Here is a 25460-nt window from a genome sequence, read left to right as displayed (position 1 = left end):
AAATAAATCATTCCCAAATCGTTACCATTTACTGAGCTTCCTGCAGAAATATTCTCTGGCTCACCCATATTCTGGGATCTTGGTAGAATGTTTTAGATTGAAGGGTTCGTTATGACAATTTTGAAGTTTATTATTAAAAATTTTGGACTGCATTGATAAACTTGCAGAAATTAAAAAAGAATTTAAAAAGTTGAGGTGACGAAGTAGAAATTGCTGGATTACTACAGGTAAGCACAATAATGAGTACTGAGTATGCAAAATACATACATTTAGTGGAAAACACACCTATTTAGTACAAAATATAAGTGTTGTATTCATGAAGTATCAGACTTGGCCCTGTATATCTTGTAACATGAATATACAGTAATTCATTATGTATATTATTATATATATATATTTATAAATATTTATACACATACACAATATAGTAATATATAATTCTTATGCTGTAATTCCTTGTAGTAATTCCTTCTCTTAAAGGTTGGATTATTGTAGATATCATCAGGAACTTGGCCATTTCTTCATTTTAATTTGCTCACTATTTCAAAATCCTTAATAAAAGGAAACCAGCACATCATTAATCCAATGTCAGCAGCACTATAATTCCCACATGGCCTCAGTTCTTTCCGGAGCCCTTTCGCAGCACGCAGAGAAGGTTATTTTGGTTTACACGGAGCGAAGCGGATCACACGCACATTTTCCAGCCAGAACCCGCCCGAGTCCCGCCCGCCCGCTCTGAGGGGCCGCAATGGCGCCCGCACCCCGCAGCGCCGCCGCGCGCGCCGTTGCTGCGGCAACCAGCGGCCACTCAGCGGCCGAGGCGGGCCCGTCCAGCCTTCCTATTGGCTGGTACAGCTGTCAGTCAGCAATTAACCCCGCCCCTCTTTTACTTAAGCCGCTCCGGGTGCTGTGGGGTTGTGTGTGAGGGGCTCTTCTGCGGGGAGCGGTGTCGGAGTGAAATTCCTTCGGAATGGGAAATAAAGGGCCCGCAGCCGCTGTGCTTAGGAGAAAAACCACAACGTACAACACGATTTCTCACATAAAACCTTTCTAACCAGTCAATATCTGTGTCATGTTTATGTGCATGCAAAGTGCCCAGCCTGTGCTGAAAGAAGGGACTTCTTGGTTTACATGCAGCCATAGATTCTATAATATCATTCAGTGTGGTAGCATTTGTTTTCTCCATATACGAATGATACTATAAGAAAAATTTTTTATTATTTTTCAATGTATATTCAGCTCTAAATTCAGACCCTTGCCTTGCTGTTTATCCTAACTGCAATCTCTGCTCAGCTTCTGAGCTAACCTTCGTTCTATCTCCTTCTGACTTTATTTTTGTAAATAAAAGGGAATTTCTTTTTGGTGAGATCGAATTGAGAGAATCCGTTGATTTCCTTGGATATTGATGTATTTACCACCTGAATCCCAGACTGGTTTGGGTTGGAAGGGATGGTAAAGCTCATCTCATTCCACCATGGGCAGGGACATATTCCATAGATCACGTCGCTGGGTATGAAATGGAAGTTGATTTGCTTTTAATCACTCCACACAAATTACCTGACCTGATTTCTTCCTCTCTCTCTCTCTGTTACTTTTGTGTCTTGTTGAAACAGCTGCACAAAAAATTCCAGCTGCAGCTGGCACTAATTGCAAGCTTGGTGAGCTTTAAAACTGCTTGGAATTTGATCCACCCTGGTTCCTGCCCCCAAAGGCGGTGGGCAGTGACTCTGCTGGAGTCCCAGCCACACCTTCTGTGCAGAAATTGCTCATGTAACATGATTATAAATCAGGTAATTTTGAACAGCTTTTATATATGAAATGAGTTTTATATTAATTTGGTGGGAGGAAAAATAGCTTTCATTTTGCCTCCATAAAAACCTGAAGTTTTTCATGAAATACCAGGGAAAAGGAGGGAAGAGAGATAATTTTACAGACTTCATTGAACTTGTATGGCCAGAATTACTCCAAACCTAATTTCTAAGGCACAACATGATTTCCCACTGACAGGGGGCAGGGTTAGATTGGATATTAGAAGGAAATTCTTCCCTGTGAGGGTGGGGAGGCCCTGGCACAGGTTGCCCAGAGAAGCTGTGACTGCTCCATCCCTGGAAGTGTCCAAGGCCAGGTTGGACAAGGCTTGGAGCCACCTGGGATGGTGGAAGGTGTCCCTACCCATGGCATGGATGATAATTTGTGTCTTGCTCCTATCATTAAACAGTGTCTTTTTAGAATCTTTTGTCCTGTACTTACATGAGATTCAGCTTCTGCTTTATTGGAGTTTTTTAAAATTCTGAGAAAAAGGAAATTTAGAAAAGTCACCAACAGAAAACTCTTCAGACTGTCTGTGGGCTGGATCCTGTGCTGAGGGGAGGGCTCAGAGCCTGAGCTTGGCTTCAGCTTGCACAGGACACCTAAAACCACCATGGGAGCACCTGGGATGTGCCAGAGGTAATTTTTGAACCCCTAAAGAGCAGATTTGGTCAAGGAGCAACACGATTGTGCAGAGCTGTCCCTTGGCTGCTGCCTTCGGGTTGGCACATTGTTCTGTTTGCCAGTAACAGACACAGGGTATTTCATCAAAATCCGGGTGAAAGGAAGTTGCCAACTTCCTCCCCATCAGTGGCACATCACCAGACTCTAAATTTAGCTGCCTGTTTCCAAAGGGGAAGTGGTGCAAGTCCACAAGTCAGCTGAGCAGCACCGAGCTCCTGCCAGTGGAAGTGTTGGTGGAATTTGGTTCCAATTTCAGCCCTGACTCTCTGTTCCTTCCCTGTGCCCCGTTCTGGCTGTCAGCAGCTCCTCAGCATCACACCGTGGTCAGGAACGTCTCAATTCATTTTCAAACATCCTCTTTTAGATGTAGCCCTCTCTTTGTGTTCAAAAACCGCGCCCTCTCCCAGCGGGATCACTTCTGTTTTATGAGTTCAAAATGCTGGGGAGTTGCATCATGAGCACGTCAGGCTTCTTCTGCACAGGCAGCACAGTGAGGAAAGGCTGGGGAACCGTCTGCCCCTTCCCAGCAGCTCTGGCAGGACAGCTCCGGGCTCGGGGAAATCCTCCTCAGACCGACTGGGCTCGGTGAGTTGGGCTTTTTGTGCCTTTTTCTTTTCCTTATGCTTTGTTCCAGAATACAGGAACCACTTATTTTATTTGGAGGAGACCAGTTTTTCCAAGATTAGCATGTTTTAGCCCTTCATGAGCACTTTGAAAGCAATAAACCAAAATTTATCAGCAGGTAAGGAACTGGGTACCCTGAGGTCCTACAGACCAGGGTTAGGACCTGGTTACCCTTGTCCTACAAGGCACAGAGCATTCCAAACTCCATGGATCTTAGCAAGATTTAGACTGCCAATTCTTCTTTCTTTGGAAATTGGTTTATCAGGTCCCATAAGTGCTCAAGAAAGTGCTGCCCTGCTTTATGCATATGTAAATGACTCTGTAGATAACCAGGTCTGCTGCCTTTCCTGCCTCCTTTGGCCTGAAATTCCAGTGTTCCTTTCAGCTTCTGTATCACAAAAATAAAGAACCCTACAAAAATAAAAAAACTAACAGTTGTGCTGTGCCAGTGTGTAAATTTTGGGGGAAAGGTGAAAATTTCCATCTCTCATATAACTGAAGTTTCAGAATTTCTCCTAGAAGGAGGACTGGGATTGAAGAGTGACCCAGTGTAGCGAGGAATTTCAAATATACCAGGGTGTAGGGGCATGTGAAAAGTGTTGAGCCACAAGCACACTTTGGGTCTGTGGATACTTCAATTATGCAGAGATTTAAAGGATATTTGAAGAACTGAATGATTTTCTTATGTTCATGTTTCCCATTCTTCTATAAGAGCAGTGGTTCAGGTCAGACTCTTAATGTGAAGATTCCCATTCATTTTAACAGTAGGTAAATTGGGAAGGGATGATAAGGAACCATTTAAGTGTAGTAAATTATTTTGAGACACTTATCTTTTCACTATTATCACTATTGGGGAAGGCAAATTAACTACTTATATCTTTTAAGTTCATCATTAAGAGGGACTCTAAACACATTTGATCTGCATTTTGAATACAGTTTTTATTCTATTTACAGAACTCTCAGTTTCTTTTGAAGCTCCTTGGCACTTCACAGGAGTGCTCAAGTCAGAAATGCCTCTAAATATGAATATAGTCTTTATTTCCTTTCTATGTCACCTCTTTAGCTCTTGGAAATGGTTGTCTTGTAATGGAAAACATTGATTAATTACTAATGGTATTGATACAGACAAGTAAAATAATTCTGCTGATTTTTACAGCTTCAAAAGTACAATCTGTCTGAAGTAGCCACGATGAGGAAGAGACCTGGAAGCAGAAGGGATGTTACAGATGAAGCAGCTGATTAAAGCCATTCCTATACCTTCAGAATGATTTTTGTGGACACGGTAAAGAGGAAAAGCATGCAGTTTAATGTTTGCTAAACATAAATGCTTGAGAGGGACAGAAAAATCACTGTCCTTGTGAGAAGTGCACTGTTCATTAGTAAAAATAACAATAATAACAATAATAATAATAATAATGTAATTATTCCATAATAGTTGTTGAATAATAGTTGTTGCTGTTGTACTGTGCCTGTCTTTCCATCCCAGGGCTCCATGGAACTCTGGTGATCCCTGCTGCTCACACTTGTCACCATGCTGGCAGAAGGCATCCTAACAAGGCTCATCTACAGAGAAAGCTGTCATCAAGATAAGCCTCGAAAATCTCCTGCATCCCAAAAGGCTAAAGAGGGAATCTGGAGACAGAAACTTGTCGACATCCCAAAAATTGAAGGCTTTGCTGATGGATGTGAGAAGCAGGAGGAGCTCTCTGCCAGAAGCAGCAAAGTGGAAGCTGGGAGCAGCCCCCGATGGGGATCCATAGAAAAGGAGCCTGCAAAGGATCAGGAAGTGCTGGTTAAAGGCAGTGTATCCCCAGCTGTACATATCCCCAAGAGAGGAGGGAGCCTAGACGAGGTGGATTTGTACAGATCCTGGCCATGCAACAGCATTTACCAGCACTACCCTGACCTGCAGATCGGGGGGGACCGTGTGGGGGGCGACTCAGGCTGTGTCCTGGACCATGTGTGTGATGAGCTCCCTGATGGGCCTGTCCTGCTCTCCATAGACATTCCCCTGGGTCAGTCCCCTCTGTGTGAGCATCCCAAAAAGCCCAGTGGGATGTCCCTGCCTGGAGATGAAGCTGGGGAAAGGAGCCTCCTGCTCCGTGAGGAGCCCCTGTCCAGCTCCACACTCAACAATTATATGGAAGCCAAAGTGGCAGAGCTCTACAAACAGTTTTTTGAAGAAAGCCTGGCCAGGTGTGGTTCCATAACAAACCTCTTGACCTGCAGCTGGATAAGGAACAGCCTGGACCAGATAAGTGTTCAGATCTCCCAGGAGCAGAACATAGAAACCTCCAAAGCCAGAGGAGCCCTCTTGCACTCGTTGGCTTTGTTCAGCTCCCGCAACGCTCCCAACAGGAACAGCTCCGAGTTCAGCACCCCAAACCTCCAAATCTCCAACACAGGGGCTGCAAAATGGAGCTGCAGGGTGGAATTCACATCCTGACTGAGATGCTCAGCTCAGGAGAGGGATGGGATTCAGGTATGAATGATTCACTCCAAGGATTAGGTTGGGAAATGGAAACATTTGCACACTACACTTCTTCTAATTAATATTTTAAGTCTTAAACCCCTTTGGTTGCAGGACAAGTAAAGGTCATTGTTTTCTGTTTTTTAATGGAGAATTTGAAATCAATTTCTCTCCAAAATACTGGTTAATCATGTTTTTATAATATATATATAGAATCATAGAACTGTTGAAGTTGGAAATGACCACTAAGATCAAGTCCGACCATCAACCCAGCACGACTAAATCATGTCCTCAAGTGCCACATCCACACATAAAAGCATTAATTCTCTGCAAAATCAGCAAGCAAAGATGACTACAGCATTCCTGAAAAAATAGTGCAAGATTCCTTCATATTCATTTGGAAATTTAAATGCAGATTTTCATATGGAAATACTTCTGTTTAGCACTGAAACACATCTTCTCCCTTTGCTCTTGCTTCTCAGCAAATATTTCAGCTGGAAATTATTCATTATGTCACCACTGTAAAATGATAGATGAATTGAGACTGTTACCTGCTCTGCAGAAGTTTTTTTTCTAATAAAGGTTTTTGTTGATGTTTTTACTTGTGGTTGGGGTTTTTTTTTTGTTTGCTTGTGTTAATCTTTATTTCTTGGGCATTTCTTAAAATCATCTGTGAACTCAAAGAAAATATCAGCAGGACTGAGAAAAAACTGTTCCTGAGGGAAAAGTGATCTGAGTGGGCAATGAAAGGACTTCTCTCTCTTTATTAAAATGACAGAGAAAGATAATTATTGGTAAGGAAATAGATTAATAAAATCAGATTCATACACATCCAAGACGTGACTGGTCATTGCCTGATCCAAAATTCCCACTGACCTCGATGCAAGGAGCATAAGCAGTACTGAACCTCATCCTTGCTTTCTAGGAGCATGAGAGGAAAAGGATCATTTGCTTCTCTATGCATTGCCCTAATTCCATGTGCGTCTCATTAATCTCCTTCTCAGCATTCAAAATCAGGCCAGGAGTCCTTTGGAAGAGGCCAAATGACTTCATTAAATTTCAGAGGAGTGCAGGGTGGGCAGAGTTCTCCAGATTTCCTTGGTGGAGGTGCAGAGAACAATTTAACTGCGGCTGAGATGGGAAATATTCCAGAGGGCAGCAGCAGCCAAAGGCTTTGCAATTATCCGTAGCAAGAAGTGCTCTGTGCCATTTGCGCTGCTGTGCCCCGGCCCTTGCTTCCCCCTGGGACCTATTTATAGTTCAAGCCAAAGTCTGGAAAGGAGTTAATTGCACGAGGTTCTTCCTCAGGAAATGAGGAAGTCGGAGGTTAAACCTGAGCTCCAGGCTGGGGTGGTTTTCTGTCCTTCCCAGGGCTGAGGAATGCGTTGGAGGAGCCCTCCCTGCCCTGCTGCTCTCCCCAGCCCGGGGATTGAAACCAATGGATCAGCAGCAGCTGCTGCACTGGGACAATCCCTGATGGATCTGCTGCTCCATGCCCGGGACAGAAATGGAGTGGCACAGGAGAAAACACATCAATAATGAGAGTTCGGCAAAAGCTGAGGTTACTGGGAAGTTGTGTTCATCCCATCCCTTGTTAGGACTGGTTTCAGAGCTTGTTTTTAAATTAATTTTATTAAATATGTGGGTAATTTTAGCTGGAATGAAAATAAAACCACATAACAGCAGTGTTTTGGGGAAAATAGGTAATTTAGACCACCCCAATGACCCGTGTTTTTTACAGCACAAATTGAGGTGCAGGTAAATGCACATTGTTAATGCAAAGCACATTGTATTTTGTTATTGATTTTATGTAGTTTTGTCCATGGAAAAATATTGTCCATGTGCTTTTCCCCCCAGCATTTGTTAAACTGGTTTAATCCAGAATTTAAGTAACTTCTCAAAACTAATTTCTCTCTGTAGGAAGAAAAATGTTGCTGCAGAATATACTTTAGGGGCAAAATCTGTTAATTTCTAAAAAGATGACACAAATACGTTTATTACTAACTTAAATACTATTTTAATTCAATTTTATTTTAATTGACATGTTGCAATCCATGACCTTCTTTGGATTTATTTATATTTGGAAGATGCTAAGTCCCATTACGACTTTGAGTAAAACTCCATCAGCTGCACTGGAGCTGTGCCCATTTTCACTAGGAGGAAAAATGCCTCAGTGAACTCCAATTCCTTGGGGAAAATCCCTGGAAAGGTGCTTTTCCAGCCTGCTGAAGGGCAGCAGCTGGGTTCCATTACAAAGGAAAGCAGTGCCATATTTTACAGGGCAGACATCCATGGCCAGAATCTGCCTGGAGTTGATTTTTATCCCCATGCCAGAAAATCTGATGTTGGAGGAGAAATACTGGCAGGAGATTTTTACCTTCCTATCCAGCTCTCATTCTGTGTTCCCACAGAGGGATATTCACCAGGTCCTGGGACCCAGACCCTGTAGAAAGCTGGACTCTTTAGTTACATTTCTCCAATTAATCCTGCAGTCAGGGCGTTCCCCAGCCTGCCTCAGTTGTGGGAATTAAGCTCCTCTAGAAGGTGACTTCATCAGCCTGGAGGATAATTAGGATTTTTACACATTACCAATTTTTCTGAGATTTATTAAATAGTCAAATGGTGATATCTAGTGGTGGTTTCCTTTAGTACCTTCCAGGTCAGGATTTCCAGGGCTTTACAACCATTTTGCAATGAAATCTCAAAGTCTGTCTTTCTCTGGAGGGAGGATTGTTTCCAATAAAAAGGATGCCCAGGTGTGCAGAACAACAACTTCCATCAATTAATGTTCTATTCCAGGAAAAATCAAGAAGGACTTAAAACCTGCATGGCCAAACCCTTCACTTTGTGACTAAAAATTCTGACTGGCAGTCAGAAAAATCTCAAACACCAAATATTTGTATTTTTCATTAATCTCTCTTTTAATCAGGAAAAAGCTGTTAAACAAATGAAGCTAAATCTGAGTGACTTATTTTTTCACCTGAAATGTAAAATATTAAACTACTTTTAGTGGGTTGAAATCTGCTTTTTAGCTGAGTGTTCTTTCTTGCTCTGCACTAGTTTATACATGGCATGGCAAAACTGATTTTTTTTCTCTCTGTTTTGTTCCTGTTTTAAATACAGATTTCAAAAATCCAAATATTTGATTGTAATTACCCTAATTTTCTTTTTCTTTACCAGAATATCCTCATCACTTAATCCTTGCCTGCTTTTCCTTTGAGTTCATTTATTTGTGATAATCCCATAAATCTGTTGGGAATATAAATCACTTGTGAGGGTCAGTGGTGGTTTGGTAAATGAGTGCCCAGGTGCTAAAGAACCTTCCACTCCCACATCCACCATCATGGGGGGAAATAAAAGGGTTTAGTGTGGAGCTGTGGCTCTCAGGAGGTTGAGGATTTTCCCTTTTCTATCCTGGTCCATGTAGGGGTTGTGGATATTCCCCTTCACTTGTGGGCTGTGCTCTTGGGAAGGCAAAAAATCTGGAGGAATATTTGATGTACTGGAGCAGAGTGGGAGGAGATTTGTGTGTGGAGCTGAGTTGTTGAAACTTGTTGGGAGTTCTGTGTGATCTGTGTTCATCAAGGCTTTGTTTTCCTCAGGATGTTTGTTTGGGGCTCTCTTTGGAGGAAAATATCTGTTGCTGTTTTTACAGCCTTTTAAACTGCAATGCCTTGGGGACAATGTGGCATCTCAGCGCTTTTCCTGGGGCTTTCTTTGGTGGTGCTTCTGAAAGAAAAGTGATTTAGGAGCTGGAGCTGAAACCAGCTCCAGAAGAAGAGCTGGGACTGCAGGGGTTTTCTGTGTCCCACCACTGCTGCTCCTCCTTGAGGGTAAGTGGGAACAGCATCTTTCCTAAAAGTGGCTCTGGTTGGGTAAAGCTGAAATATGGGCTCTGGGATCTGTGGAACTGGATGATTTTTGAGGTCCCTTCCAACCCAAACCAGTCTGCTATCCCACTATTTTTTTATCCTTTTTCCCCATGCTGGTGCAGGAGGGGTTTTCCTGTCTCTCACTCCTGTGTTGGACACAGAGGCTTTGCTTTCCTGGGCTCTGGTTTGCTATTTAGGGATCCTTCATCCTCCTCAAAAAAGTTTCTAATTTTGTGCAATAATACAATTTCCTAATCTGCTGTGTTACTGTTTCTTGTTCTCATTCCCCATCTGCAGTGATTACACACTTCTGCTTTCCATTGCCAAATTTCTAAGACCCATGGACCATTTATTCCCTTTTGTTGTAGGTCAACCATACAAAGTTGATATTTCAATAATTAATTACTAATCTGAGAGGTAAAAAAAGTTAACAAAGATGAGTGAGAGAACACCCAGACCTGCTGTCACTTTTTCTTTTCCTTAAGCTGTGTCGGCTCTTTGTTTCAAATGAGTGAGATTTATGAATGTAATGAAATAGGAAACAGACCTGCAAACAAATATCTTAAAAACCTTGCCTTGAAGTTTTAAACTTCCAAATTTTGTTCCTCTTTCTTGGTAGTTGAATTATAAAAAACCCTTTCCTAGAATAGAAAGCAAAAACGTTCATGTTGCCCACGTTAAATTTATACAAATCAGAGTGTGAAATGCTGTGTGTGGATATTGGTGCTGGTGTTTGCACAGCTCTGCTCCAGCTCAGCCATCAAACAGCAAGGACAGGTCACTGATCACAGGCAAATGGCTTGGGGACAGTTTTATTGAATATTTTTATATAACAAAAACATCCTTGGAAATAACCACCTGCCTATGTATATTCCACTAAGAGAAACAAAAAGCTGCATCCAGCAGGTAAAAAACTTCAGGGAATGTTTGGATTTCTCCTGACAATGGTGGGACCTGAGTGTGGTGTCCTGGGGGCAGCCAATAAATGGGACCTGATCTCCACCCTGAGGTGAAATCCATGAATGAAATACCCCAGATCTCATTAGTAAGGAGGCAGAATGTGCTCACACCTCTGCTGAGATGTATTCTTTTAACTTGCTCCTTATCAATCTTCCAGCTGCTTGATGTGACTCTGTTTAAATCCTCCTTAAACCCAGATTTTTGAGTGGCATCACTGATGTTCTGTTGAACCTCAGCCTGCCTGGGCTCTGGGTGCCCACCAGGCTCCCCACTGTCTGCAGCCCCAGGTTACTTCTCCGTGTCCCCGTGGCTTGTGATGTGCTGGCAGGCCCCACGTGGTGGCTCGGGGGTTTCCAGGGTTTCCTCTTCTTGCTGCCCCCAATAGATGTGGGTGGGATCCTTCCCAGAAGGGGAAGTGGGATGAGTGGCTTGGAGGTTTATAGGGTAAGCAGGGAAAAAAAAAAAAAAAAAAGTTCTAAAAAGGAGAAAAAAACAAACAAACAAAAAAAAGGTGGTAACACTAAAACATCTCCTGGGTGTCCCAAATATCTGTCCCAGAGAGAGGAGCAGGAGCCTGAATTTTGGTCACTGATATCCCATCCCACAATAACTCTGTTCTTTTCTCATTCCACCAGGAGCAAGGTGCTCATCAGCACAATTGTGAGCATAAAAATCCAGCCTGGGGACTGAAGAATGTAGAGAAGAGCATTACATTTGGGAAAAAAATGAAAGCCTGTCCATAAACATTGGATCAAATGGTGCTCACATAAAAAAGTGGATCAATAATATCAATAGCCATTAGCAGAGGAACAGCACGAATTCTGTTATCATAGAACTTTAGAAAAACATTTTGTCTTTGGCTTTTGGCTTATTTGTAGCTAATATATAATGAACTTGGTGGTCTTATAGGCCTTTTCCAGCCTTAATGATTTTATAAGGTAGCTTTCTTTGAAAAATGAAGCATATTTTAAAATTATCCTCCCTGTTGACCTTCCTCAAATTCTGTCCCAGCTCTGCTGGGTTTTTTTCTGGTTCATTATTAAATAAATGTAGATTCTATACACAAAACCAGTTTCCAGGATGCTGTTGAACTGCAAGGCTATTTCCCCCTCCAAGATGCAAACATTTTGATTTTGGCTTAAGGAAAGTGTAGGTGAGCATTAAATTTTTGCTTTTTTTGCAAGAATAGCAAAAGAAAAAATGGATCATTTGGGGATGGAGGGGAATGGGAGCTTGGCAGAACTCCTTTCCCATGCTGCCAAATGGAACAAGTCCTCAAACCCTTAACTTTAACACCCAATATTTCAACAGAAAGAGGAAAATATGATGGCTTGGGACGTGAGCCCAGGCTCAGAGCTGCTTCCATTGCTCTTCCTCTGGCTAAATAATTCCTTAATTACTTCTTAATTGCTGTCAAGAGCACTGTTCTCCCTTCTTCAGAGTAATGAGTGATTTCTTGTTAGATATTGGGAAGAAATTCCTCCCTGTGAGGGTGTTGTGGCCCTGGCACAGGTTTTCAGAGAAGCTGTGGCTGCCCTGGAAGTGCCAAGGGATGGAGCTTGGAGCAACCTGGGACAGTGGGAGGTGTCCCAAGGACGGGGGGTTGGAATGAGATGAGCTTTGGGGTCCCTTCCAACCCAAACCACTGTCAGATTCTATAAAATCCAAGTGAACCCTGGTAAAGCAGGAGAAAGTCCCTCCTTGAGGGTGTCACTGCATCCCTCCTGCCTTCCAGAATGTATCCCCCTCTTGCTTCACAAAGGGATGAGGAGCAGGGAGTGGTGCTGAGGGCCAGGGTCTGTGTTCTGGGCCCCCAGAGCTCAGAAGTGGGTCACCAGCCTGTCACTGGCATCCCTTTTGGTGTCACTTAGGGAGCAAATAGGCCATCGATCCGTCTGGCAACAGCCCCGGATTTTAATTACCAGTGTTCTTTGGGCTAAATTTGTGCCTCTTGAAGCATCATCAGCTTAAATGAAGCTTCACAATGGAGGAATGTGACCCAATACATTTTTTCTCTGCTGTTTAACAAAACATGTTGCAACTACCTTTATTTTTCCAATGATTCTGAGCCACTCGGTTTTTGATGCTGTTTTCAAGAGAGGTGAAGATAACTTTTCCTGTTAATCTCTTTTATAGGAAGCTTTAAGTAATTGTAGAGCCTTATTTGTCCCACACAGGTGCCCTCTGTTCCTACAGCTCTGTATTTAGCTCAACAAACTGAGTGATTTGCTTGTTTCACAAATGAAAACTGAATTCCAGTAATGTTTGTGTGGGCACTGCAGACATCCAGGGAAGCCCCCTGTGTGTAGGATCTGTTTTCAGATGGGTTTTTTTAATGGGATGTGGGTCTATTCTAACAGCAGTGAAGGTTATTTTTTTTCAAGAGAGGTTTATGAGGAACTGGGAGCCAAAACACATCCAGAGCTGGGACTAAAATGTGAGTTGTGCCATTGTTTTGAGGGCACACAAGGCATTTCCTCAATGAAGCATCCACAGAAGGAGACCCTATTTGGGCACGTGGCACCGAAAAGTGCCACTCTACAGTGGGATCTCCCAGCTGGAAGCTGATGGAGCAGGGAGGGAAGCCAGCCTGAGGTGGAACATTTGCTCCTCCCTTTGCAGCCTCCCACATGAGCTCTGGCACCTCCAGCAGCGCTTCCAACCACTCACCCACCACAGCAGGAGCAGCTGCGGCTTCCTGGGCCATGGAGAGCCGGGGATGCAGAGCTGCAGCTGTCCTGGCTGGCTCCTGGCTCTCCTGCACGCTCCGAGCCCCCCGGGTGGGAGCCCTGGAGGACGCGGGGCTGGAGAACGTCAGCTGGGCTGCGGAGGAGGCGCCAGGCAACGACTCCTCGGAGCACGCCTTCTTCTCTCTGGATTATCAGCACGTCCAGGTGCCCTTCGAAATCACCCTCTGGATCATGCTGGCATCCTTGGCTAAAATAGGTGAGGCCTCCTGAGAGGATGGGGAATCTCTGTGGAGGTGGCGTGGCCTTTCTCCATCTCGCTCTGGTTTGGAGCCTGAGGTAACGTCCCAAACCCTCGGAATTCACACACTGTGCGCCAGAGACACTGCACAGGTGGAAAACAAGTTGCGTTTTAGGGAAATGTGGTTTTCCATCTGGAAATGGTGATTTTCCATCTAGAAATTCACACCTGGGAGTGCTGTTGCTGTTAGGAGGAAAAATACCGGGTTTCCAGTAGGAGGAATTTGATTTAACTGCAGGACACACCAAGGTGTGTGTTCACCTTGATTTCCTTTCCAGCCATGCTCTGTGTAGGTGGTCCATCTTCATCTTAAAATGGAGATTCCTTATTCTTCTAAAAGTGCCCTGTGTCTAGCCAAGGAATAATTCCATCCGTGCCCAGGCTGTTACATAGCCTAAAATAAAATCTCTGTGCATTGATTGTCTGTGCAAGGTCATCAAAGAAAGATTTAAGTTATGCAAAGTATCTGATCTTTTTATGTTTTCCTCTGAAAAACTAGGCACGGGAAAGTGAAAATTATAGAAAAATATTTTTCTCCAGGAATTGTCGTAAATTCTGTTAAATTACTGCTAGAAAAGTTATCTTACAGCATTTTTTTTCCTTGTATTTATTTTCCTCAGAATGGAGAAGTTTCTAAGATCGGGTCTGATTAGAATTTTTCAGATGGAAAGAGTCTTTTTGTCTGACTAATTTCATGCTACATAATGAGACCCTAATTCTAGTCACAAGCATGAAGGCATAATGATCAGAGATTTTTAAAAAATGTTATTCTTGTTCTAATTACATTTGTTTCAATGACTTTTTCTTTTAATAACTCACCTTGTACTTGTGGTGGTTTTTCTAATGTTGGGCATTGCACAAGACAGGCTTGATTGGACATTTTTTAGCTTTTTAGCTTTAAATGCTAATGGTTATATACTATTAAAAGTGGACCTGTTCATAGTTAGTGGCAAGGCTTTTTGTGATTTTTTTTTTTAATGTATAGAAACTGTATTGTGTTTAAAATTAGAAATTGCTATTTCTGCTAGTGCTGAAGAAGGGCTGCTGACTAGATTACATAATTAATAATTCCAAATACTGTTTTATTTATGCAGATTATTACTTTTTGTTTATTACCTCAATATATATCTCTAACCTTATGCTATGATGAAATGAGGTCTGAACAGGCAGTAATTTGAAAAAGTTTGGTATTTTCAGTAACTTTTAGATTTTCTAACCCATTTCTGAACAACTACCCCCTCACTGTGTGAATTTATTTTTTGCTACTCTGAGGTGTTACCTGCTGACAGTGGGAGTGTGGGGACCTTGGTGAGGTATCACCAGTTTTATCCTTCCCTGCCCTGCAGGGTTCCATCTCTACAACAAGCTGCCCTCCGTCGTTCCCGAGAGCTGTTTGCTGATCTTTGTGGGGCTCATCATGGGGGGAATCATCTATGGATTAAATGATAGATCACCACCAGTGATGGACAGCGACATCTTTTTCCTCTACCTCCTGCCCCCCATCGTGCTGGACGCCGGCTACTTCATGCCCAGCCGCCCCTTTTTCGAGAACATCGGCACCATCCTGCTCTACGCGGTGGTGGGGACCATCTGGAATGTGTTTGGGATCGGCTTTTCCCTCTATGGGATCTGCCAGGTGAAATCCTTCCGGCTGCAGGACGTGTCCCTGCTGCACAACCTCCTCTTCGGCAGCCTCATCGCCGCCGTGGACCCCGTGGCTGTGCTGGCTGTCTTTGAGGAGATCCATGTCAATGAGAAGCTGCACATCCTGGTTTTTGGGGAATCACTCCTCAATGATGCCGTGACCGTGGTAAGGACCAGCCTGAGCTAGGGTGTTTAACCTGCAGAGCATGGTGCTGAGTGATGGGATGGAAGAGCTGCAGAAAAGGAGGCTCAGGGAGGACTTTATTTCCCTCTACAGCTCCTTGAGATGAGGTCATAGCCAGGTGGGGGTTAATCTTTTCTCCCAGGGAACAAGTGGCAGGATGAGAGGAAATGGTCTCAAGTGTCACAAGGAGAGGTTGGCTATCGGGGAAAATTTCTTTGTGGAAAAGGCAGTCAAGCATTGGCAGAGGCTGCTCAGGGAAATGGTGGAGTTACAACACCTGCAAGTGTTTAAAAACCATGTGGATGTGGCACTTGGGGACATGGTTTAGTGGTGAACATGGCAGTGCTGGGTTATTGGTTGGACTTGATGATTTGGGAGGGCTTTTTCAACCTCAGTGATTCTGTGATTTGTTGAGGGAAAAGTCATCAACAACCCCTTCTAGCAGAGGATCCTGGTCCAGTTCTCTGGCACTGAGGTCCTTGGCAGTATTCAGGTGAATTTAGAAGTTTTCAGGTTTCTCTTTGACTGTATGTCTGGGGACAGAAATATCTGTGAGGGCCACAGCAGTCCCCTGGTGGGAGCCAGAGCTCCTGGGCAGGAGGTGGCGCTGCACTGGCAGAAATCCCAGTATTTGTATTTGGTGTATTTGGTGTCATGACCACGTCTGGTGAACATCCAATTAACAGCTGTTTCCCTCTTTCCTTTCTCCCCCCCAAGGTGCTCTACAAACTCTTTCGCTCTTTCTGCGAGATGCCAACCATCAAAAGCATGGATGTTTTTGCTGGAATAGGAAAATTCTTCGTGGTTGGGCTGGGAGGAGTTTTAGTGGGGCTGAGTTTTGGGTTCACTGCTGCCTTCACCACGCGTTTCACCAAGGACATCCGTGTCATCGAGCCCCTCTTTGTGTTCCTGTACAGCTACCTGTCCTACCTCACTGCAGAGATGTTCCACCTCTCCGGCATCGTGGCGTAAGTGAGGCCCTGCAGCTCCTCTCTCCAGGAAAGCTTCCTGCCTATATTCACTGAAAAATACCCAAAAACATTTTAAAATTTGGAAATCTGTGTATAACGAAGAGCAGGGCCCTCTCCAAGAGTCACTCTGTTTCCCAAATTGCACAATGATGGCTGATGGTAGATTTATGTAGGTTATTGAGGAATGTTTGAGCTCCATGGTTTTTGTTTGGAAAGGCTGGATGTTCCAACAGTGAGAGGTCTGGTAGGTTTGGCAGAGCCAGAAGAAGTTTCTTAGCTTATTTTGTTATTTTCCACATGACCCAGTCAAAACCAACATGGGAAGAGTTACAAGGAGAATTTAGTCAGCTCCTTGGAAAGGTTTGATCTTGGTCTGCAGCACTTCTGTTCTCACATCCCCTTCCCCATCTGCATGTCCTGCCTGGCAGCCCTTGGTGTGACAGCAGTGAGTGATGGGACAGGAACTGAAGCCTGAAATATTCCTGTTTTTTTGGGAGCAGAGGATTCTAATGGAAACCTCTGCTTTGGAGATTCTGACTTGGCTCCAGAAGCTCAGACACAGCTCATGTCTGGCCTCAGGTGTCAACCAACACCTCTGTCTGCAGTAACATTGGGAATCTGCTGGCCAATTTCAGTCAAAGCTGTCAGAGATCATTCAGTTCATTTAATTTTCTTTTACCTGGGTAGATCTTTTAATAAAATGAATAATTTTGGGCCAGATCGTTCAGATTTAATGGACTAATTAAGCTTTGTGCTTTCCTTGATGGACATCTCACTGTCAGAGCAGATGCTGAGACAAAAATAGCCAGAAAGACCCCAATGTTCACCAGAATCTCACCTTGGAAAGCAGAGAGAGAGGAAAAATAGAGGGATCCAGCCCTGTGTTTTATTGAGTGTGGTTCTCCTACCCAAACTGAGTCAGCTGGTGCTGAGGATCACAACCATTTAATATTCCCCCAAAGACACCAAAATGCACCTACCCTGCATCAGTGGCTGTAGTGTAAACAACTGTGCAGCTGACGAGAAAGAAGATAAAAAGAAAATATAAAATGAAGTGGGCTCCCAGCTCAGCACAGAAGTATCTGGGATATCTATTTTAAAACTAATGATGTTGCTTTGGATATAAACCATTCCTGTGTCTTGCAGATTTTGTTTCTTCGGCTGGTTAATAGGAGCAATATTTGAGTGTTACTGAAAACAATTCCAGCTCTGGGAATAGGTAGGAAAAGCCTATTTATAGGAGTGCAAGACAGAACAGTGAAATAAATATGCTGCATAATCATCATGGAGCAGAAAACATTCAATCCTAATGGTGTCTCCTTCTATCAATCACAATCTGCTGTACCCATTATGGAACCCATTTGCTGTTCTTTTGAATAATGCATTTTTTTCTAAAGCAAAACAATGGCAAAGGCAGCTGATTCCTGCACTGTGCCCTTCTAATTGCCAAATTATAAATGCCTGTCTTATAGATCTGGAGTTCAAACAATTCATTCTGTTGTGGCCAGGGAATACTGTATTATAAGAAGCGGCTTTTGGCAGGTTTTTTTCTTTGAAAAATAATTTGATTGCCAAAAAAATCAATTCTACATACTCAAAAAAAAAAAAATCTGAATACAGCTCACTCTGTGAAACTGTTCTGCAAATGGGTTTTAGTTGGATTTTTTCCTTTCTTATTCTCTTTTCCCCTGCCCCTTGCCTTGGTGGCAATGTCCATCTTTAGCCAGGACAAGACAAATTTCTTCTTTTTCTGTGACTGTGCTGTGATCCCATGTCCATTCTCCAATAAGCACTCCCCAAAACCACAGCTCTGGAAGTCACTTGCCCATAAGTACTTGGATTTCTTAGTTTTTAACTGGAACTATATTCCCTACTTTTTATTGAGGCAGACACAGAAATGGAAGAATTTTTTTTTTCCCAGTCTGTGGTTGAGTCCCTGTTGCTCTTTCTGGCAAAGCAGACCAGACCTAAAAAGGATAAATCAAACCAGACCTGTATTAGAATATTTTTATGTACTGGTACATTTTCTTAGGAGATGAAAGATGTGAACTCAAACATTTGGTGAAAAAGGGACTTGAATCTTAGTCTCCTGCTGCTGGAAAACAGAGGATGCCATTCCCAGCAAAAGCATTGTGACTTTCCCAATTCTGACCTTTCCTATTCTCTCCTTCTGCCACAGATCCTCTCCCTAAACCCCAGTTTTAAATTCAAACAGACCCAAATGTTTATGTCTTCAAAATAGTGCAAAATGTTAGTGGAATTCTGGGGTTAAACAGGCTATTTTCAGTGCAAAGCAGTAATTGCCTGGCAGTTCTCTGAGCATCTTTTAGTTGATAGTTCTGGGTGAGCCACCACCTCTCTCAACACCTTTGTTTGGGTCACTTACCTGTCCTGGCCACACCCAGAGCCAGGGACAAGCCAAGGATCTGCTTCTCTGTTGGCTTCTCTGTGATCCAACATTGTGATGTTCCCTGTGGAGTTGGTTTTCAGTGCAATGAAAATATAGATGGCCTTACCAAGCAGCACTGGAAGTCAGATCTTGGAAATTAAAACCGTTTTTCTACTCCTGCTGCAATATTTAGAACAAAAATGTTTTGGTCCAGATTAAAATATAAAAAACGGAGCTTCAGCACTTTGAGCGCTCAATTGTTTTGACCTCCTAGGATTGCTGGCCTGAAAATACATTGATTTGAAAAGCTGATGAATTAGGCTAATGCCATGTTCCCTGGAACTTGAAGAACCAATTATCCATGAAAAATTGCCAGGCAATTGCAAGGTCAGAGTTCCCAAAGTTAAAGAACTGGAAATGGTGTGTGAGGATGGGAAGAGTTGGGTGTTAGTTGGAGGTGTTGCTTTGTGCTCTGATAAAATGCAACAGGTGATGAATTGTTCATCTGTTAAAATCCAGATTTGGACAGTTTGGGCAACCTATGAAGTATTTTATTGTCCTAGTGGTCCTGATATTCTTGGCCTGATGCAGGAAGTGAATCAGCCCTCAGTGAAATGTCTGCAAATGTCCAAGACTTGATGAAACTCCCTTTTTTCATAACTAATGTGTTGATTTTCTGTGTTAAAGTAGAAAACCATATTTTTCTTTTCACATTTCAAACGTATTTCTTTTCTGTTGTTTATTTTTCACTTCCTCAGCATCATTTCCTGTGCCATGGGTATGAAGCGTTACGTGGAGGCCAACATCTCCCTCAAATCCCACACCACAGTCAAGTACTTCATGAAGATGTGGAGCAGTGTGAGCGACACCCTCATCTTCATCTTCCTCGGAGTTTCCACCATTGGAGAAAACCACGAGTGGAACTGGCCCTACATTTGCTTCACGGTCATTTTCTGTCTTGTTTGGAGGGCACTCGGTAGGGGAAGTCGTAGATCTTGGGTTTTCATGCGTGTTATTGTTTATGGGAGTGAGGAATGAGATTCCATTGGATGGGAGGGTCCTCTGCCCCTCCGTCCTCCTTTCCTGCTCACTCTGCAGTGTGATTATTCCAGATGGGAATGCTCAGACTGGACTGGGACATCCCAGCCAATGCTTCCTGCTCCTCCATCTCACTCAATTTCAAATCTTGCATTTTGCTGCAGTTCCCTGCTCTGTGCACTCACTGGTGCTGGGTAGAAGCTCTCATGAGATCTATTTTATCCATGTCCCTTTTTTGCCATGATCTTCCTTCACCCTCCTTCATTGCCACGATCTCCTCTTCCATTTCAGTGTTTTTTAGTCCCTTGGTATTCTTCCAGCAGGAGGGAATTTGTAGGTACATACCTTGGGGGGAGAGATCCATGAAAATCCTCTGAATTTAAGGGATTTAATTGCTAACAAGCTGGTGTACAGCAGCATCCTTCACTGGGAAGCTGGAGGAACATTCCAGTAGCTCTCATTCCAGATGAGATTTGGGACCTAAACTATGAGGATGCTCCTGCTCCTACTCAAGAATTTCAGGTCAGGGTTGAGAGTGGCAGAATTGGGGAATTTCTGAGGTTGGCAGGGGCCTGTGGAGATCATCTGCTCCAACCCCCTGCTCGGGCAGGGTCAGACAGGCAAGAACGTTCCAGATGGCTTTTGGTCATCTCCATGGATAGAGAGTCTACAGCATCCCTGGAAAACCCATCAGGGTGTGTGACCAACCTCACAGCAATAAAGAGATCAGGGCTTGGTGATAACGAGGGGCAAGGCAGGAAAATACTCTCCTGATAACTCATCTCTGCAGTTTCTTTAGCCACAATTACAATGCAAACCCAACTCCTGGTTCTAGGATTCCCTGGGATCCCGTTTTCATGCATTGAAAATGACCAGAAAAAATAGATGTGCTGTGTTTCCATTCTCCACGGTTGCATCTTGTGCTGGTTCCATGCTGGGAGAGGCTGGACCTCCATTCCTCTTACAGTGTTTGGCACCTAATGAGTGCCTCAGTTATGGGTATTTTTATATCTTAACAATATTTGTGAAAATAACAGCACACATTTTTGACAAAGAATTCAAGCGCTTAAAAATGTTTGACAGGATTTATGTTTACAAACCAGTAAGTCAAGCAGTGAACTCGAATTTGACAGACACTTCAAGAAATTGTTTAAATAGGTTAGGCCATGATTAGCATGGCAGAGCAGAATGGGGTTTATTAGCTGTTAGGACATGCCAAAGTTTGTTTTAATAACTGTGCACCATACTTGGAAATGTGCTCATTAGTCAGTTTTTTGTACATTCATGTGTTTTATTTCCATTAAGTGATTTCTCTTAAATTATTTGCTCAGATGAAAGGAGTTCTCAGTGAATTTGATTTTTTTATTTTTAGTTCAAAGATTCTTCATTGCAAGATATAAGAACGCAGCAATGCTACAAAAGTACCCCAAAAATCCTCCCTTAAGCACAGCCCTTCTGAGAGCAGCTTAAATTATGCAGCACATTATTAGGGAAGGGCTCAGGCTGCAGCCACCCTTTTCCAGTCAAAATCTCCCTGGAATTAAATAAGAACACACAAACCAGGGCTGGAGATTGTCTGGGTGGTCCTGAGCAGGGTGTCCCTGTCCTGCAGCACCTTCCTGGGAAGCTGGGAGGGTGAGAACTGGGAAGGAAACTCCTGCCTTGGAGATGGTGGTTGAGATTAGACCTTGGCCTGCTCTGAGCCATCCAGCAGCTCTGGATTCATTAATAATTAATTAATAATTGGATTTCTTCGTGGAAAGGGTTGCCAAACATTGGAATGGGCTGCCCAGGGCGGTGATGGAGACAACAACCTTGGAAGTGTTCCAAAAACCTGTGGGTGTGGCACTGGGGGGCATGGATTAGTGGTGGCCTTGGCAATGCTGGAGGAATGGTTGGACCTGACGATCTTGCAGGACTTTTCCAATCTTAATTCCAGGATTCTGGAGGTGCTTGAGGCACTGATCCAGAAAGGGGAGGTGCCCCCCACATTTCCCTGCAGGCATTGGGGATTTTTGGGTGGGCTGTGCTGGGATTGGTGTGCAAACTGTACCCCAGTCCTTCATAGAACACTCTCAGTGCTTGAAATGTTTGAGAAATGATTCTGCTGAAACCTGGGGAATTCCTTTGGTATGAGGAAGATCATCTAAAAAGGAAAGTAGAGCCCTTGCATGGCAGCACTGGGGCTCTGCTGATACTGAAGCCCTGGGGAGATTTCCTCCTGCTCTTTCCCAAGGTATCTGCAGGAGAAAATACATTCTGCTCAGAGTGATTAATTGTATGTCATCTCTTGGAGCAAACTGGCCTTGAATTAGTTTAGGGAATGCTAATAATAATTTATGAGGAAGGATTAAATTAAGACAAAGGCCAGGATATCAGCTCAAGTAAATTTTGTTCCTTTAAATCATCGGCGCTGCCTGAGCTGTAGAGTAGGGGTGGATGGGATCTGAGGGAGGCTTTGTTTTATTTATTTTTTAAGTTGCAAAGAACCTTGACACCCAAGTGCTTCCTATCTGCTGGTCTGGGCACCAGTTCTGCAGAGCTCCAGAGATGGGGAAGGTGCCACAGGGTTCAGTTTACTGAGTTCCCTATTCCCAAACATCCCCAGCTTTTTGTTTTCTTCACACTCCTCCAATGTACAGTAAAAGTTCAGCTATTTTTAGCTGGAGGTGTGTGGGAAGATGTTTGATATGTACATAATAAATCCACTGTTTTTATTTCTTTTACAAACACCCTCTAGAAAAGCAACAGTGCTGTGGCTCCAGCTAATTCCTAACAAAAGTCAGTGACAGGAGGTGCCATCAGTTCTCAAAATGGCTGTTAATCTTTGGGAAATGGAATGTTTATCACATCCATTGGGATTAAAATCACAGCCTACTGATTTAAGGCCTGACTTTTTGTACCTTTCTGCATCTGCTTGTGCATTTGCAAATGGCTGTAAATCACAGCAATTGCTGTGTCACCTCACCTGGCCTTCAATTTGTGTAGTATAAACCTGAGGGAAAGAAATAACATTAACACAGGTGGAATATAGCTACTTATCCGAACTACTGCTTGGAAACTTTGGCAAATAGGAGGGCAATTTGTGGTTAAGTTGTTGCTGTTAATTTGCCTCAAAAGCATTTGTAACCTCAGCAATTCAGTCATTTGTTATCACCAATTAGAATAAATCAATTAATATTTCAGGACTGTAGCCAGTCAATATTTGTAATCTCTCCAATTAGAAGTATGTTGGGGATTAAGTTTTATCTGCACAAAGCAAATTTCAACCCATTGGATCAGACTGGAAGAAAAGTTCTCCAGTGGCATATTGGGAATATACTCCCTTGTGCCCTGGCTTGTTCCTTGCAGTTGGTGTTCCCCAGTTCCATGTTGTTTTACTGGAAAATGTAAGATCATGAGTTTTCTCTAATTGTCCTATTTAACTGATGTGCCTCAATCTACCTTCCTGCTTTCCAGGGGTTCTTGTGCTGACTTTCTTTGTGAACAGATTTCACGTGAACACCATCACCAGTAAGGACCAGTTCATCATTGCCTATGGGGGGCTCCGAGGGGCCATTTGCTTCTCTTTGGTTTTCCTGCTGCCTGACTTCCACAGGAAAAAGCTCTTCATTGCAGCAACAACTGTTGTCATCCTCTTCACCGTGTTCGTGCAGGTAAAACCAGTGTTGGGCTCAATTGGGGATTAGGCCCCCTCCAGGGTCTGGTGGAGAAGGTTCCTCTCCCTCTCGCTGGGGCTGTAAGTTCTGGTGCTCCAGCACTGAGTTTTAAGGAATTGTGGCGCTCCAGGGCTCAGAGGAGCAGCAGCGCTCAGCATTGCTGTGACATCTAGTGGTAAAACCATTCCTGCAGCTTTCTGTGGGATCAGGGTCTTGGATGTGTCCCTGCTCTTCTCTGACCAGCTGCAAGTCTCTAAGGGCTTCTCTAAAGTACAGCTCTTGGTTCATCTGCCAAACACAGCCACGTTTGAAGGAGGCTGTGGTGGAAAAGTTGGGGTTGTCTGGTGCTGGAGTGAGCAAGGCCAATGTCCACCTGCTGTTTGTCCCAAAAAGTTAAGAGTGGGTCTCCACAGGACTGAAGTAGGTGGGATGTGGGTGTTTGGGAAAGATCTCATGTAGAAAAATTCCCTGCGAGCTCCTGGTCAAGGAGATGAGGTCCATGAGGAGCTGCTGCCCAGGAGCAGGGGAGTTTCTGGGCCTTTGGGAAATGGTGGCTTGTGGTGGCAGCTGCAGAGTGGCCCCGTGGCTGAGCATCACCCTCAGAGCAAACTCCTCCTGCTTCTCCTGACTGAACCCCTCAGGTGGGTGTCGAGCACTGGGACAATGTGGAGGGTTGGGGTTGATTTTGCTTCCCCACATCCACCCAAATCCTCATCCTGAGCTGGAGGATGGATCAGAGCTGGGAGCTGCAGGGCAGTGGGACTGGGCACAGCCTCAGCCTGAAAGGAGAGAGCAGGGCCCAGGCCCGGCGTGGGGGGGATGTGCTAAGGTGGAGCTTGACAAGTTTTAAGATGCAAATGTGGGTGAGAAATTGAAAAGCCCCGGTCCCCAGGCACGTCCGCTCACGCAGCACCGCTCCCGAGCCTCACACAAAGGTTGTTCCAAGGCAGCAGCTCCAGGCTTTGGGAAAAGGGCTTTTGTGTAACCTCAAAGCTCAGCTGCTGATGTCATCCCCGTGCAAAAGGGTGAGAGTTAAACAGGGTCCCTGTGTCACTGGGGAGACCCCCTGACCCTCAGCCTTTCAGGGGCTCTGTGTCTGCAGAGGGGCAGCGCTGGGCTCCCTGCACTGCCAGGGCCACCACCACAACAGGGGCAGGGAAAAACAGGAAAATTACTTTAAACCAGAAAGATACTGCTGCAGCTCAGCACAGGAAGAGGTGGGTAAATGTAACAGACTCTTCAAAAACCTGGGTTTGCAAATCAAGTTTGTGGTGCTGCTGCTAGACACGTTGATGGATGCATTATTGGGGAGGAAATATTTTTACCATCCCAGCGTTTTTTGTGGTCACTCTGTGTGGAAAGGGCAAGAGGAATATTGGCTGTGAAACAACTTCAGTGCATAGTGGACATTTTTTGTTCTTTTTTTTAATGCAAAATCTTTTCTCTATATTCACAGTAGTCTTAATATAGACTTGTTGGGGAGTGTCTGTGTTAGGACAGAAACCAAGGCAGAGGTGATTTGAGCCCTTCTAGGCAGGTTTGGGCCATCTTGTCAGAGCTCAAACCCTCCACATTAATGATTCCCTTGGAAATCCTGCCCCTGCTGGCTGGAAACCCTTGTGCTACAGAGGAATGACCACCCTGTGAACAGCTGGGCTTGGCCACCCGTGGCTCTATCAGAGCATTCCACAAGCCAGAAAACTCCTCTCTTTTGGCCTTCCTAGCCCAGTTGCATAAGGCTCTTCCCACAACAAGCCTGGTTAATCATTTTGAGGAGGGTGACTGAGCCATTGTCAGTTCCTCAGTGCTTCCAAGCAGGCTGGCTATGTGCCAATGTAGACCAGGAAGTTCTCCAGGGAGCTCTCTGGGCTTGTCTGGAATGTCACAACCCCCTCCTCATTGTTCTGCCTCTTGGTGTGCTTTTAAAATCAAATACTTCTGGAAGTTCACTCTCTCAACTTACTGGCCCCTGACCTCTGCCATGAAATTCTGAGCAAATGTAATAATTGTGAAGGGGGGAGGTTGTTTGATGCCTGCACTGTCCCACTGGATTTCTGGAGGTGGAAAACGTTGTGTGAGCTGTGATGGAGCTGTCAGACACTCCCTGGGATGAGTTATCCCTGGTGGATGGAGGAGCAGCACAGGGGACCTGCAGGTGTGCTGGGAAA

The 25460-nt window shown here is 44.1% G+C and overlaps 2 protein-coding genes across 2 annotated transcripts in view; both read left to right on the top strand.

Moving 5' to 3' along the window:
• Positions 1-2745: 2745 nt before the first annotated feature.
• On the top strand, positions 2746-6184 carry LOC139597512 (TLR adapter interacting with SLC15A4 on the lysosome-like). The gene is made up of 3 exons (XM_071442954.1): positions 2746-3078; positions 4274-4399; positions 4604-6184. Exon 3 carries the CDS (start codon positions 4649-4651, stop codon positions 5561-5563), a length of 915 nt encoding a protein of 304 aa, XP_071299055.1. The 5' UTR covers positions 2746-3078; positions 4274-4399; positions 4604-4648; the 3' UTR covers positions 5564-6184.
• A 6940-nt stretch (positions 6185-13124) lies between these two features.
• LOC139597166 (sodium/hydrogen exchanger 2-like) overlaps positions 13125-25460 on the top strand; it is a 28074-nt gene continuing 15738 nt past the window's right edge. The window contains exons 1-5 of the mRNA XM_071442196.1: positions 13125-13365; positions 14754-15217; positions 15953-16203; positions 19354-19571; positions 23093-23289. Coding sequence (XP_071298297.1) covers positions 13125-13365; positions 14754-15217; positions 15953-16203; positions 19354-19571; positions 23093-23289 — 1371 coding nt within the window. The remainder of the gene's footprint in view (positions 13366-14753; positions 15218-15952; positions 16204-19353; positions 19572-23092; positions 23290-25460) is intronic.

Source organism: Agelaius tricolor, unplaced genomic scaffold, assembly GCF_023055355.1.
Source record: "Agelaius tricolor isolate 1412-34295 unplaced genomic scaffold, bAgeTri1.0.p SCAF_17, whole genome shotgun sequence".
Classification (NCBI taxonomy): Eukaryota; Metazoa; Chordata; class Aves; order Passeriformes; family Icteridae; genus Agelaius; species Agelaius tricolor.
The sequence above is the reverse complement of the archived record's forward strand: the minus strand, read 5'-3'. Positions and strand labels throughout refer to the sequence as shown.